Source organism: Rhinatrema bivittatum, chromosome 1, assembly GCF_901001135.1.
Source record: "Rhinatrema bivittatum chromosome 1, aRhiBiv1.1, whole genome shotgun sequence".
Taxonomy (NCBI): Eukaryota; Metazoa; Chordata; class Amphibia; order Gymnophiona; family Rhinatrematidae; genus Rhinatrema; species Rhinatrema bivittatum.
The window spans coordinates 278,221,877-278,237,884 of record NC_042615.1 but is presented as its reverse complement, the minus strand read 5'-3'; the positions used below and the strand labels follow the sequence as shown (position 1 = coordinate 278,237,884).

At 44.5% G+C, this 16,008-nt stretch overlaps 1 protein-coding gene across 2 annotated transcripts in view; it reads right to left on the bottom strand.

Moving 5' to 3' along the window:
* The window catches only part of LOC115087814, a 123,478-nt gene that overhangs the window by 19,868 nt on the left and 87,602 nt on the right, over positions 1-16,008 (bottom strand). For both annotated transcript variants that reach the window (XM_029595413.1, XM_029595420.1), the window contains one exon: positions 5,849-6,011. In XM_029595413.1, the coding sequence (XP_029451273.1) occupies positions 5,849-6,011 (163 nt within the window). The remainder of the gene's footprint in view (positions 1-5,848; positions 6,012-16,008) is intronic.

Sequence of the window (16,008 nt, the reverse complement as noted above, 5' to 3'; positions counted from 1 at the left end):
ATATGTAGGGTGGCTTTAGTTGTGGGAATGTGTAGTGTTCCTTTGTACCTTTCTCTGATGGGTCTTGTAGAAGTGTGAAGTTTGAAAGGAATCTGCAGATCGAGTTGAAGCTGTTTGTGGATGGTTTTGTGAATGATGGTAAGGGACTTGTATAAGATTCTATAAACATATACATGGTTAATGTGACTCCAACATTGCTCTATGCTTCAATGGCAAGAGGAAATGTGGGAAAAATGATTTGCATTCACAAATAAGTGTGGGAGTAGCTTGCTTGTTGCAGCTGTTACTACCCCAAACCAAAGAAGCCTGATATTTCACTTTCAATGCATATACTGTGTAGCTCTCTGCTTCAATGGCAGAGGGAATGAAGATAAGAGGATTTACAATCAGACAACTACCAACAAGGACTGAATTGCATGGTCTGGGTAATCAAATAAGCATGGGAGTAGCTTGCTTCTTGCGGCAGTTACTACCCCGAACCAATTAAGCCTGATACTTCACTTTGAATACATATAAAGCGCAGTTCACTGCTTCAACAGCAGGGGGGATGAAGAAAAGAGGATTTATATTCAGACAACAACCAACAAGGACTAAATTGCACAGGCTAGGTAAACAAATAAGCGTGAGAGTAGCTTGCTTATTGCAGCGGTTACTACCCCTAACCAATTAGGCTTGATACTTCACTCTGATGCAGCTCCAGCACTGCTCTCTACATCAATGGCGGGGGTGGAAATTAGAACCAAAAAGTTACCAATAAGGGCCCTGTCCTCAGCGGTCAGAGTAACAGATAAGTATGAGAAAAATAAGTGTGAAAGCTTGCTGGGCAGACTGGATGGGCCGTTTGATCTTCTTCTGCCGTCATTTCTGTTTCTAGGTGCTACCACCCAAGAAAGAGATCTAGGCGTCATAGTGGATAACATATTGAAATTGTCCATTCAGTGTGCTGCGGCAGTCAAAAAAGCAAACAGAATGTTGGGAATTATTAGAAAGGGAATGGTGAATAAAACAGAAAATGTCATAATGCCTCTGTATGGCTCCATGGTGAGACCGCACTTTGAATACTGTGTACAATTCTGGTCGCTGCATCTCAAAAAAGATATAATTGCGATGGAGAAGGTACAGAGAAGGGCGACCAAAATGGTAAGGGGAATGGAACAGCTCCCCTATGAGGAAAGACTAAAGAGCTTAGGACTTTTCAGCTTGGAGAAGAGATGGCTAAGGGGGGGATATGATAGAGGTGTTTAAAATCATGAGAGGTCTAGAACAGGTAGATGTGAATCGGTTATTTACTCTTTCAGATAATAGAAAGACTAGGGGGCACTCCATGAAGTTAGCATGTGGCACATTTAAAACTAATCAGAGAAAGTTCTTTTTCACTCAATGCACAATTAAACTCTGGAATTTGTTGCCAGAGGATGTGGTTAGTGCAGTTAGTATAGCTGTGTTTAAAAAAGGATTGGATAGGTTCTTGGAGGAGAAGTCCATTACCTGCTATTAATTAAGTTGACTTAGAAAATAGCCGCTGCTATTACTAGTAACAGTAACATGAAATAGACTTAGTTTTTCGGGTACTTGCCAGGTTCCTATGGCCTGGATTGGCCACTGTTGGAAACAGGATGCTGGGCTTGATGGGACCCTTGGTCTGACCCAGTATGGCCTGTCGTTATGTTCAAATTCACAAGAAACCCAAAATTCCACCCAGCAACAAGATCAAGTTCAAGAAGTAGGGAATGAAATAAAAGCTCATGTCGCAGAAATGATACTGACGATAGATCATTCTCTTGTACTAAATCTGACAAGTGGCAAGAGCTTCCACAGGTAGAAAGAAATCCCCAATGCCACTCTGCCTTGCTGCTGTATCCCTTATCCTTCACCTTAGGATTCTCTCTTTCGCACAGAATTGCTGCCCTACCCAGTATTTTGCACCCTGAGGGTCTTGCTATCTGTCGCTCTGCTTTGCTGTCATACCCCAGACCCTACACCTTGGGGTTTCTGGCCACTGAGGGGGACTGCCTTGCACCTCTCATGATGCTTTGATGTGTTTATGCCACTTTTTGTGCTGCTTTGTCTCGTTATCAGGGCCTTGGGGTTTTTCCTGCCACCTTTTTCTGCTTCATTCCCCCTTCATGGTACCTTAGGATGTTGATGCCACTCTTGGTGCCCCTTTGCCTCCCGTGCTGCCTTTGATGGTTCATGCCCCTGCTGGTGCCCTCTTATAAAGCTCTGGGGTGTTCTTCCCCCTCTTGCTGCTTCTTTGCTCCTCTGATGATGCCATGGACAACTCCTGCTACTGCTGGTACCCCTTTGCCCTTTTACGCTGCCTTAGGCTATTCATGCCACTTCTGGTGCCACTTTGCCACAGGCCGGGTGACTTGGAGTTCTTTCCCCCTTCTGATAATATCTTCCCACAAATTTCATTAGAGTTGATGAGAAAGTCCCCGTTCTGGAGCCCGAAATAAGCTGCAGTGCTTCCCCCACTGACTTTATTGGTGAATGAATGAATAAAAGGAATAAACAAATATTTTTTTTTCCTTTTTGAAATTAATGAAACAAATTTAGATGCCCACAAAATGAATGAACGAACCGAACCAAATATTTTTCTTCTGCACATCCCTAACACCGAATCCTTTGTTGAAATTTTACAAAGCGAATCATTGAGAAATTAGCAGGAAGTGTGTGTTTTAATCTCTGCGCATGGGCTGCCATGTTGTCCCATTGATATAAGTCTGCTCACAGGGTGCTCATTATAGAAACCACTTGGCAGACAGCACCCACCTCTAAATAATTTCACATAACATCTGGTGAGCTGTCGGAGCCCAGTTGCGTGTAGGCGTGCTGGAGGAGCGGGTTATGCCAGGGCAGTCAGAGTTCAGCAGAAACGGAGATGCTGTAAAAGTCCAAGTCAAGGGCTATGAGCATCCATGGCAGGAATCAGGACTGCGCCACTGCTGCCTGCCTCCCGGTGTGTGTGGGTGTGTGTGTGTGTGGGGTGGGTGTAGGTGTGTGTGTGTGTGGGTATGTAGGTGTGTATGTGTGTGTGTGTGGTGGGTGTGGGTATGTATGTGTGTGTGTGTGTGTGTGTGGATGGGTGTAGGTATGTGTGTGTGTGTGTGTGGATGGGTGTAGGTATGTGTGGGTGTGGGTGTGTATGTGTGGGTGTGTGGATGGGTGTAGGTATGTGTGGGTGTGGGTGTGTATGTGTGGGTGTGTGGATGGGTGTAGGTGTGTGTGTGTAGGTATGTGTGTGTGTGTGTATGTGTGGGTGTGTGGATGGGTGTAGGGGTGTGTGTGTGTATGTGTGGGTGTGGTGTAGGTGTGTGTGTGTGTGGATGGGTGTAGGTATGTGTGTGTGTATGTGTGGGTGGGTGTAGGTGTGTGTGTGTGTGGGTGGGTGTAGGTATGTGTGTGTGTGTTGTGTGTTGTATGTAGTTGTTGTGTGTGTTTGTGGTGGGTTGTCTGTGTGTTAACTGTGTGTGTTGTGTGTGTGTGTGTGTGGTGTTTGTGTGTAGGAGTGCGTGGAGTGGCGCAGCTTCAGGCCACTAGAAATAGTGAAAAGGAGGGCAGGGGACATGAAATGAAAGCTCCCACTGCTGCAGCTGATACCCAGGATTGTTTTGGGGGACAGAGAAGCAGGCAGGAAGCACAAGCATTGGGCTTCTGCTTCCACTACCACCGACATCACCGACACTGCCACAGATCCGGAAATGGGACCCAGGTCGCTTGCGCCACCAGGTTCAGCCGCAAGGGACAAATAAAAATAAATCTGGGGCCAGGATAAGTGGCGGAGAGTCTTGAACAAGCCCTTGCCAGCACCATTAAATAAAACAATCATTATTTGAGCCACAAAGGCTCATGTAACATACGCAGAGCGTCAGATTTTAGCTGTTCATAAATTGGTACATTTAGATGTTTATTTTCCAGTTAATTAGGGGCTCTTTGGGGGTATTAAAAATTGGCATTTATCAGTAATTTTGTGGCACGGGAGCTATTTATTTTATTTATTTATTTTAAGCTTTTATATACCGACATTCATTGGGAGTATCACATCGGTTTACATTCAATATGAACTTAGCTTAACATGCTTTACAGGGAACTGTATAAATACAAAGAAATTATAAACTGTATAGTTAGTTAACTATGTACAAGGATAAGTGACTTTACAGAGAAATACGACAAGATGGTACATTGGGTGTCTAGGTAAATATATACAGTAGTAACTAAAAAGCTATTGTTGGGCATCTTTTCTGGTTGAATCAAATACATACATTTGTGCAGCTGAAGAGTTGTTCGCATAGAAAAGGCACAAAAACAAAGTAGAGGATCCAGGCCAGGCAAAGGAGGAGTGAGACAGTACTAGGAGAAGTGGTGTTTTTTTCAGTGTTTGATCTAATAAACACTTTTTTATTTTTGCACTGGGGGTGTTTTATTGGGGGTTTATCAGTTAAATCTAAAATCAGAAGCCCTAAACATGTGCCATGCTTAAAAGAGCCTCCCAGAGCGGAATAAAGGGGCATCCGAAAACGAGGCAGGATCATGATGTTTGTACAGTGCTTTGTATTCCCCCAGCAGGTGGCTAATTTAAATGTAAGCAGAAAGGCTGCTGTGGTTCCTGAGAAGCTTCATGGCCACCTGTTGTCAAGGGAAGGACACACAGGCAACAGTGTAACCAGTTTTTACAGGGGTTTTCAGGAAATTTAATTCATTTTAAAAGTACTTAATATAATTATTAGCTAACTATATCTTGGAAAGGGTATAATGAGAGTTTTAAAAGGACTCCTTTCGGAGCCTTTTAAAAGAGGGACTATATTCTTCATGACAGAAAGAGTAAGGATCAGAAAAAAAAGTGATTGTTGTAAGTGACAGTTGGGAGTCGCAATTGGGATATCTAGTGTGCAGGAAGTCTGTGAGGTGGAAGCTCTCACAGAGAGTCAAATTGAATTTTCAGATTACCTTGTTATTTACAAGATACGGTAATTAAAGTTGTGCTATATTGAAAAGGGTATAGTAATGGCTGACATCAAAATGTGTTCACTTAATGTAGATGGCGTGCATAGAAGTGGTGAAGCTAAGAACAGTAATTGAATTCAAAAGGACTTGGGGCAAACACAGAGGATCTCTGCTGGCTACAGAATGGAAATTAACAAATGGGGTAATTTTACTATTGTACCCAAAGTTTACATGTCTGCTTGTGGGTAACATGCACAGAAAGGCAGTTGCTACTAGTTAAAAAAAAATAAAATAAAAAACATTGCTGGGCAGACTAGATGGACCATTTTGATCATTATCTGCCATCATTCACTTTGTTACTATATAAAAGAAAAAAAGATCCATAATTTGTTTATACAAGAGCACTCCCAGATTGTATTTCCACAGGAAAGTCATTTGACAAATTACTTGTTTATGGCTAAAATCAAAGGCCTTTACTCAGTCCTTATCCTCCTTGGCCTATCTGCTGCTTTTGAGAAAGTTGATCACCACCTGCCCCTTGATACTCTGCCCTCACTTGGATTTCAGGACTCTGTCCTGACTTGGTTCTCTTCTTACCTCTCCTGTCGCACTTTTAGTGTCCTGTGGCGGATCCTCCTCTATCACCACCCCACTATCAATTGTTATGCCTCACGGTTCTGACCTCCTGGGCCCTTTTCTCTTCTCTCTGTATACCAATACCCTTGGAGCTCTGATCTTCTCCCATGGCTTTCAACACCATTTTCATGCTGATGATTCCCAGATTTACCTCCCAGCACCAAGAAATTTAATCAAGAATCCAGTCTTGACGTGCAGAAGCTAAATAGGACAGGAGTGGTTCAGTGGACTGGTAAATAACATGTTAGTGCATTGGAGCCCTCACCTTCTTTGAGTTCTCCCAGATCCTTGGTTTTTTCTCTTCCTGTGCATGCTGCTCTGATATTTGATCCTTATAGAGACCTCGGCTACCGCGTTTTACCACCTTATGGGACACCTCTGGATGGTCCTTCTCTCCTTTTAGGTGGCGTTCGTATGGCAGGATCATCCTAAAGTTTAACACAAGGCAACAGTGAGCAAAACCAGGATGCACTTATCTGATACTAGCGTAGTAGAAAAAAAATAAATGTTTCCTGTATTCATAAGCACGGAGGTAAAACTGAATTGTCTATGGATGACATTTATTCCTAAAGTTTATCTGGAGTTATCTGCAAGGGAGCTGTGACACAACCATTTTGCCATGAAAATATTTTAAAATTCACAGCCTGACAGGATCTTAAAATGGGACAGAGCGGAACAGGCACTGGACGGGGAGAAAGGGAGTGGAAGGAAGGGATTGGGGAGGAGGCAAGCACAGGAATTGCCGGAAGCCCCAGTGACACAAGGGGTGAAGCTGAGTAATGTCACTTGGGTAGAGCTTAAGGGCATTTGATACTGGATGGGCCCACGCCTTAGTTTCTGCCCTTGGCCCTGGTGTGTCTAATGCCAGCCTTTGGGGAAAGCTGTCCTTGACAGCTGACAGCTGCTGAATTCAGTTCTTTATACAGTGAGAAAGCTACAGCCAGTCAAGAGGGCAGGGATTGGCGTGTCACAAATTAACAAGTGATATCAGTGAAAGGGAAAGCCAGGTTTAACATTTCTCTCTCTCTAAATAATCAAAATTATGGGGTAGATTTTAAGAAATTGTGTGCGGGCGTCCATGAGTGCGCGCTACCCCGCACGCATACATGGACGCCCAATTTTATAACCTGTGCACGCATGTTATAAAATCAGGGGTCAGCGCGCGCAAGAGGGTGCACAATTGTGCACCCTGTGCGTGACGACGCCCATAGCCTTCACTCAATTTCGGAGCGGCCTGGGAGGGAACTTCCTAATCTCCCTTCCCCTAACCCTCCCGCCCTCTAATCCTAACCCCCCCCCCCCCCCCCCCGCAACCTTTATTTTACCTCTTGTGCCTACCGGCAGTTTGCTGGCACACAATCCTCCGACACAGCAGCAAATGGCAGCTGTGCCGAAGGCCTCTGGTCCCGCCCTTCCCCCAGACGACCCCGCCCTCCCCGCCCCTTTTTCGAAGCCCCGGGACTTAGACGCTTCCCGGGGCTTTACGTGCGTCGCCGGGCCTTTGTAAAATAGGCCCAGCATGCGTAGGGCTTTTAAAACCTTGCCCTTTGGTTTTTAAGGGAACCCTTCATCAGGATGTAAGGCACTATTTATCTTTCTAAAGGCAAGAACATTCCCTAATTCAGGAATTATCAAACTTAGCCCAGAAAGCATGAATGGTATTAATACAGTCTTATGCACCCCTTCTGGGTGCTCAGTAGTTGGTTTGTGTCAGCAGAGGATGTACAGACACTTCTGTGGAAAGTTTCACGTTTATTTCAGGTAGTAGACAGAGAGGAGCTAACCAGAATTTCCCGGGACAGAGAGGGAGAATAACATCATAAGTGAAGCTCCCAGTTATGAACCACTACAATTTGCAATCTGCTTAGCACAACCTATTGCTAGAAGTGGAATAAAAACACTTTTAAATAAATACATTTAAACCCCTAGTGGTATGGCCACAATGAATGTTGTGTGCATGCTTCCAAGGGAGATGTTCAGTGCTTCAGTGCATGTGTCAAGGGCAGCGTCTGAAGCAACGTGTGTGAGCAGCTACGCAGAGAAAAGCTCAGATCCAGAATCATGACAGGGAGGAAATGTCAGGCTTTTGTTGAGGCCATGAGCTCCTGGGAGGTAGACGAATTCTTCATCTGTAAGAGATGTTCAGTCTGGCTGAGGACGTAGAACAGTACGTAAACAGGGGATCCTCCCAACACACACACTACTGGAGTTTTGACTTCCACCGTAAAATGAATGATGAGAGAAAAGAACCCCAGACGGAAAATAAAGGAAAGGGATCCAGAAAATCTCAAAGAAGGTCAGGGATAGGCAGCCCATTTTTTAAACTACTTGTGCCATTTCTAAGTGAAGGTATTTGTTATGTTTAAATATATTTAATTTCCAATTAAGCAACAAGACATGAACAATATCACATACAGTACATATCTGGCACTGATACACTCCGCCAAAGAATCGAGAGAGCATGTTGGCCAAAGACTGGAAAGAGCATGTAGGAGTAACAGACAAACATGCCTTCTCACACCCTCAATAGTCCAACATGTCAATTGTCCTTAGCTAACAATAAAACAATATTCTAACATATCCCTTCCCTCCCTCCCTCCCAAATTGTGAACAATGTTCATGAAAAGTGTCAATAATTATTAAGAACCAAACTACGGGCTCTGTGGGGGAGCAATGAAATTTAAAGCATTCATAGATCCAACACTTTCTTCTTGGCAGAAGGAGAGGCCTGACGCCAGTGAGTTGTTCCATGATAAGAAGATTATGTACACTATTCCGCCACTGAGTGAGCGACGGAGGCACACCGTCTCTCCAGTTTCATAAAATAGAAATAATAGCTAGAGGAAAGACCTTATTAATCCATATTTTCTGTTTTATAGATCCCACAAAAAAAGATGGAAATAGTCCAAATTTTGCAGTCTGTGGAAGAAAGGGGAATGTGAATATCCATAATTCAACTTGCGTAACCAAAGACTCTTCTCCAAAAAGATTGTATCTGTGCACAGGACTATAATAAATGACCTAGATGGCCCATCTCAGTTGTACATATAAGGCATAGGTCTGAAGATGAAATTGTATCCAAATATGCTTGGCGCTGCAAAATATAAAATCTTGAAAACAATTTATATTGACATTCTCTCATTTGCACATTGTATGCAAAGTTAGGAAATTGTATATAGTGAGCAATAAATGCTTGAAGAGGTATTTGAAGTTGTAACTCTTGTTGCCATTTAGAGTCAATAGTCAAATGTTTGTATACATTTTCTAAGGTCTTGAAAAAAAAAAAAATACGGATCGCCTGGGACACTCCTGCAGATCAAACCAGTCTTTTAAGAGTTGCCATCCAGTATTAATAATAGCAGAGACAGGCAAAGAAGACACACAACATCGTAATTGTTAATAACTAAATAATTCCTTCTGCAGCAAACCAAATTGAGCACACAAATCAACAAATGAAATAATATGCCCCTCATTGTCAACTAATTGAGATAAAAACCTTATTCCCATAGTTTTCCCAATGAGTGAACCTCTCCAAACCGGGAATAAAAGTACCATTACCGCTGATAGGCAAAACAGTGGAGAGTCGGGGATTCAATTTTAATTTAGAAGTAAACCAATACCAAGTTTTACATAGGAGAAACAAAAGAGGATGACATGGTAAGTGTGGCGATAAAGCTGAGAAATTGGCATGAAGCACACTGTGCAGAGATAAAGAGGAAAACAGCTCTGATTCCAAAGTAAAGGCTTAAAAATAATCAGTTGCCATCAGCCAATCTCCAATATGCCTAAGATTAATGGCTTGATTATAAATTTTTAAGTCACTTTTATTTACAGGTTTCATTAATGTATTCAAAGCCAATCTAGGTTTCTTCCCCCTCCAAAAAAAAAAGCCGAACTTCTTTATATAATTTTTTAATATCAGGATTGGAAAGTGATAATGGGGGAACCCCTAAAATATAAAATAATTTAGGGAGAATGGTCAGTTTGAGAAGGTGTATCTTACCCAAACGAGAGGCAAATAAGACCAATTCCTCAGGGATCTCTTAGTGATATCCTGAAGTTTAGCAACATTAGATATATAGGGCCGGATTTTAAATGCCCTGCGTGCGTAAATCCGGCCGGATTTACGCGCGCAGGGCCCTCGCGCACCGGTGCACCTATTTTGCATAGGCCGCCGGCACGCGCAGAGCCCCGGGACTCGCGTAAGTCTCGGGGCTTCGTAAAAGGGGCGTGTCGGGGGCGTTTCGGGAATGACGCTGTGTTTCGGGGGCGGGCCCGGGGGCATGGCGCCGGCCCGGGGGCGTGGTCGAGGCCTACGGACCAGCCCCTCGGGGCTTCGTAAAAGGGGCGTGTCGGGGGCGTTTCGGGAATGACGCTGTGTTTCGGGGGCGGGCCCGGGCGCCGGCCCGGGGGCGTGGTCGAGGCCTACGGACCAGCCCCCGGGTCGGGTGATGGCGCACCAGCAGCCTGCTGGCACGCGCAGATTTACGTCTGCTTTCAGCAGGCGGAAATCTGCCAACAAAGGTAAAGGAGGTGTTTAGATAGGGTCGGGGGGGTGGGTTAGGTAGGGGAAGGGAGGGGAAGGTGGGGGGAGGGCAAAGGAAAGTTCCCTCCGAGGCCACTCTGAAATTGGAGCGACCTCGAAGGGAACAGGCAGCGCGCGCTGGGCTCCGCGTGTGCTGGGCTCGGCACGCGCAGGTTGCACAAATGTGCACCTTGCGCGCGCCGACCCTGGATTTTATAAGATACGCGCGGCTACGCGCGTATCTTATAAAATCCAGCGTACTTTTGTTCGCGCTCGCGCAAAATTATAAAATATACCCCATAACGTTGAGAAACGTCGCCTGGTAACCATATACCCAAATATTTTATCCCTTCAGGTGACCCCTGCAAAGGAAATGAGCTTTCCCAGTCATTGATACTCCACCCTCAAATAGGGAGAACTTCTGATTTGTCTAAATTTTATTTCCCAAAGTACTCTTCACAGAGACTGACAGTATAAGCAAATAGCGAAAACTGCCAACTTAAAAGTAACACAACCTATATGAATTCCATGAATATCCTCATGCGATCGTAAAACCTGTAAAAATGGGTCCAAAATGAAAACAAAAAGCAGGGGGCGATAATGGACATCTTTCTCTTGTACCCCTTTGCAAAAGAAAATCTTGTGAGAATTTTCCATTAACAAAAATACCCGTTTTTAGATTTGTGTAGTGCATAGTGAGCAAAGTCATAAATTGACCGTGGAAACCATAAACTGCAAGAGTTTCAAATTAAAAAAAAGACCAGTTTACCCTGTCAAAAACCTTTTCCGCATCAAAGCTAACAGAGAATTCAATGGGGAGTTCAAAGAATGAACTATAGATGCCACAATGCTTTGAACATTAAACACTGCTTGCTGGCCTTTAACGAATCCCACCTGCTCTGAAATGTTCAATTTTAGAAATAGCAGAGACAAATGGTCAGGTCATGATTTTGTCATTCGTTTTACATGGAAACTAAGGAGAGAAATAGGACTATATGAGCCCGGTAAGGTAGGGTCTCTTCCTGGCTTTGACAACACTACAATCATTGCTCTATTTGAAATCCATGAACGTTTACCAGAGTGCAAAAGCGATCTCAAGGGCAGGCACACCTGATTAACCAAAATTTTATAAAAAACTCAGAAAGTCCATCTGGACCAGGGGATTTGAATAATTTGGCAGATCTGATCGCTAACCAGACCTGCTGAAGAGTAAGAGGGGCATTCAATCGTCGTAAATCCTCCTCTGATAACTTAGGGAGTTGTAGCCTGGTCAAGTGCTCTTGGACCTTTGCTCCCTCACAAGGATCTGCTCAATATAATTCTTGATAGAGTTAATACAATTTTTCCCCAGTTTCATAGGTAGGTGCACAGTGTGCTCTTTAGTATTTTTCATAGACAGAATGTATTTGTTTCCACCCCAAATTTTTTTTAACTTTATTTTTATTAGATTTGAAATAATCAAATATGAAACATTTGAAAGAAAAAGCATACGATATACAAAATTGTAAATCTAAAATAACTATATCAAATGAAAAACAAACACTGGGTTAGATTTTCATGGATTTACGCACGTAGAGGGGATTATGCGCGCCGGGCCTATTTTAAAAAGGCCTGGAGACTCGTGTAAAGCCCCGGGATGCGTGTAAGTCCCAAGGGCTTTACAAAAGGGGCGGTCCGGGGGTGGGGCCAGAGGCCTCTGACATAGCGGCCATTGCTGCTGTGTTGGAGGATCATGAGCCGGCAGGCTGCTGGCAGGCGCAAAAGGTAAGACAAGAGTCGGGGGGGGGGGGGGGGGTTGTTTAGAGTAGGGCTGGGGGGGAAAGGTTAGGGGAAGGGGTGGGAAGATTAGGTTAGGGGGAAGGGATGGAGGAAGGCAGCGTGGCTCGGCGCGCGCAAGGTGCACAATTGTGCACTCCCTTGCGCGCGCCGACCCCAGATTTTATAACGTGTGCGTGCCTGCTATAAAATTGGGTGTACGCCCACGCGCACCTTTTTAAAATCTACCCCACTTTGTTTAAGCCTACGTTAGACCACTGTATAAAGCCGTAGGGAAGAAAAGGACCCTGGAGCATGGATCAACATAAAAAAAGAAAAAAGAAGGCAATACAACTGAACAAAAATATACTGCCATCCATAATAATAACACCATGGAGCTGTTTCAAACTAAGAATATTATCTCATCTAGCTTCCATGAAATCTCTCAGCGGGACAGGATCATAAAACAAATATTTGACAGCATCCAAAATAACCAGACATTAAAAGAGTATTGAACTATGCAGGTGGCACCCAGAGACAGCACCTCTGATCTCATGGCCAAGAACCTCTCCTATGATCTTGCATCGCCTTGACTAAATCAAGAAAATTCCAAAGTTTTTGCCTTTGAATGAAGCATTACAATGACATAAAAAAATAGAATATGATTACTATCTTGCAAAAATACAAATGTAACAAAGTAATCTGGTAGAAACAGTCTCTCCAGAATTTTCTGGGAAATTTCTCTATCCAGTTGTTTCTAAAACAAAACATTTTTTAAATTATAGGAAGAGCTGGATCTGGAATCTGTAGACCCTCTTTTATATAGGATTTGAAAAGCTCAGAAGGAGAAATAAGTGAAATTTGAAGAAAACTAATAATGTAGAGCTTCAAAGCTGTTACACTTCTGCTCACGGGCCAGCCACAAGCTGGCCCGTGAGCCTGAAGGCCGCTGATGTTTCCTCCCTTCACCGTGGCAGGGAGCTGCGGACTTCGGTGCTTCCTGGTGCGGCATGGAGCCGCTCTCATAGGGACCCTCTCTCGCAGCAGGGAGTGCCGCCGACACCCTCTTCAGCCTCGTGGCCCGGAGGCCGCAGTTCTCGGACTTGCCCGCGCGGCAGAGGCTGACCTCAGCTGATTCTCAGCGACCTGGATGCTGCCGCTATCATCGGGGCCTGCACAGAGGCCCAGCTTCTCCATGCACTGCTCAGCGGCAGGATGCCGCTGGCCATGGTCCTGCACGGTTTCCTGCTTCCTGTCTCCTAAGGTGCAGACCGCACCTCCTTCACAGATTTGAAGGGCCCGCGGCCGGATATGCCCCGGGCTCTACCTAGACTCCTCCCAGGGCGTTTCCTGATCCTCAGCCCTATTTAAGGGCCCAGCTTCCAATCCTTAGTTGCCTTCGCAAGGAGTTAGTTCCTCTCAAGGACTTCTCGTCTTCACTCCTGCTGGTATTTCCTGTTCTTCATGGGATCCCTCATCATTCTTCATGTTCCTGGTCTCTTCTGAATATCTCTCGTCTTCTCCTGATGTTTCGTGGTCTTCCTGATGTTGCATGATGTTCCTGATGTTCCTTCCTGATGCCTCGTCTCCTCTTCTGTTTCCAGACCCTTGGTTCTTCATTGCTATCTCTTCTGGCGTGCCATGTCGTGTCTCGTCACCTCGTGGCATGAGCCTGTCTTCTTGTCTGCAGTGCAAGCCTCCAGAGGGTCATCTTCGCCTGAAGCCAAGTCTCGTCTTGGTCCCCTGTCTCATGCCTGAAGCCAAGTCTCGTCTTGGTCCCTTACCCTGATTCTCGTCTTGGTCCCTTACCCTGAATCTCGTCTCGGCCCTCGGATGTTTTTGTGGCTGTTCCGTCCATGCCTAAGACTCTGACTGAACCTGCTCCGTTCCAGTGTGATCCATGACCAGCCATGGGCAGCCGTGTAGGGCGCGTCTCGGCACAGGCTTCTACTGAATCTTCGCCATGTTCCGGCTTCTTCTTCCACGTATTCGTCTGGAGTCTGCTTCTCACTCAAGTGTGGTCCGCGACCAGTCCCGTGGGTCCGCCCTGTGGTGGGCTGTGTAGGGCGCGCTGCGTCACCTCAACCCAGTACTAGACTTTGTTCCTGAACCTTGATCCTGAGTCTTTGTGCTCAAGCTTCTCGTCTGAGTCTTCACGTCCCAAGCTTCTCGTCTGTGTCTTCACATTTCCAAGTTCCTTGTCTTGAGTCTTCACGTTCCAGAGCTTTTGTCTGCCCTCGTCTCCTGTCCGGCCTGCTGCCATTGCCATTCCCAGTGGCAGGTCTGAAAGGGCTTGGAGTAGTCGGAGGACCACTCAAGAGACCAACCTTGTGTGGTTGGTCTCACTGAGGCTGTGCAGGTCGGCAGGGGCCTGGCTTCCTGGTCTCAGCCCAGGCTCGGACATGTCTCACCAGCCTCGGTTCTGCCTTGGAGTCCTCTGGGGTTGTGCCGAGGTCTAAGGGCATACAATCTCCTCGGAAATGGGACCGCTCTCCTAGCACTCCCTAACAAAAGCCTTTGAGAAGTTCTCCAAATTTTCAGTCATCCATCCTTGGGTATCTTTGACCTGAGCCATTGAAACTTCCAAGTTTCATATTTTCTTTTCACATTCCAATAAATGACCATTTTGATTTTGAAATTTTGAATGAATATTCAAAGTTACAACAGCGAGGGAAGCGACAGATTTTTTAATGGTTTCCATAGCTAACCATAAACTTTCTACAGTGACCAAAAATGGTTTAACTAAGGCTGTTCTGAGCTGTAGTCCCAAAACTGCGTCCTGGACTTTCCACGAGCCAACCACTGATCTCCAACATCAAGGAACCCTCACCAGATGCTGAGATCTCAGCCACATCTGGAGAAGCCTTTCCTTCTGATCCCTGGGAAAACGGAAACATTTCTGCATATACCGGCTGTGGTCCTCTGTTGTTTCCTCCATCACACAGGCAGCGCTACCTGGGAGCCGCAGCATCAAACAGTCCTCAGGGCTGAGTGACACTTCAGCTGCTGAAGTAGGCAGGCTTTGTGAGTAATCGGCATAGTTGTTTGTCTTGTTCTTTCAATGGAGAGGAACCTGCTCATAGTTCTCTTCCTCTTCCCCATAACTAAAGATAGAGCTATATTGAAGAAAAGATAGAAGAAATTCAGGGGTGCTCAGGCAAAAAATGTCTGCTTAGGATGCCACCTTGATTTCCCTTCCTCCAAATCTTAATAGTTTTAGCTAGTAATCTCCCCACCTTATTCCTATGAAGAAAAAATGTATGCTTACAGTAAAGTAGACTTCACTTAGTTTTCTGATGTAACAATATGTTCAAACCAGTTTGAGTTACAAAAAACAATTATGTACGGTTTTCAACTGGAGAGATCATATACCTGCATTTATGAAAAGATAATTGTTTCTCCAGCTTTAATATATTTTTAGCTATACTTATTTCCCAGCTAGCAGTGTATGCTGTGATCACTTCCTGAAGCATAGCCTTAACATTCTTCTAATAAAATAAAGGAAAATCCAAATGGACTTTATTAAAAGATTCATACTCTTTCCATTTAGCTCTCAGATATTCATGGAATTGTGTATCATAATATAAATAAGACGGGAATCTCCATCTAATATTTCGGCTCTATGGACAAACTCCTCTAAATCTTCCCTCACAGATAAAAATGGTGGTAAAGAATGGGTTTTCTAAACTGAGAAAGCTGCTAAATTAAAATACATTTTGATGTTCAGACTGTAGTCCAATCTTTTGTGCTGACCACAATAGACTATTGTAATGCTGTATATGTTGGATTACCCGATTGCCGGTTGAGAGCTCTATAGCTGCTATTGAATGCGGCATCAAAACTAGTATCTGGATGTCCTTTAAGAGAGTGTATTTCTCTGGCACTACAAACTCTTCACTGGCTTTCGGTACAACAGAGGATACAATTAAAGATATTAACATTAGTTTATTGTATGTTGTATGATGAGAGCCATATTTATTTGAAAAGCTTGCTTAACCAATCTCAGCCTTCTCACTCTTTACATTCCTTGAATTCCCTGCTTTTGGATGTCCCAGTATTAAGGCTGTGTGGCTAAAAGAAACCTGAAATCAGGAATTTTCTAGAATAGCTCCAATCTTACAGAATAAGCTACCACACCCTACAAG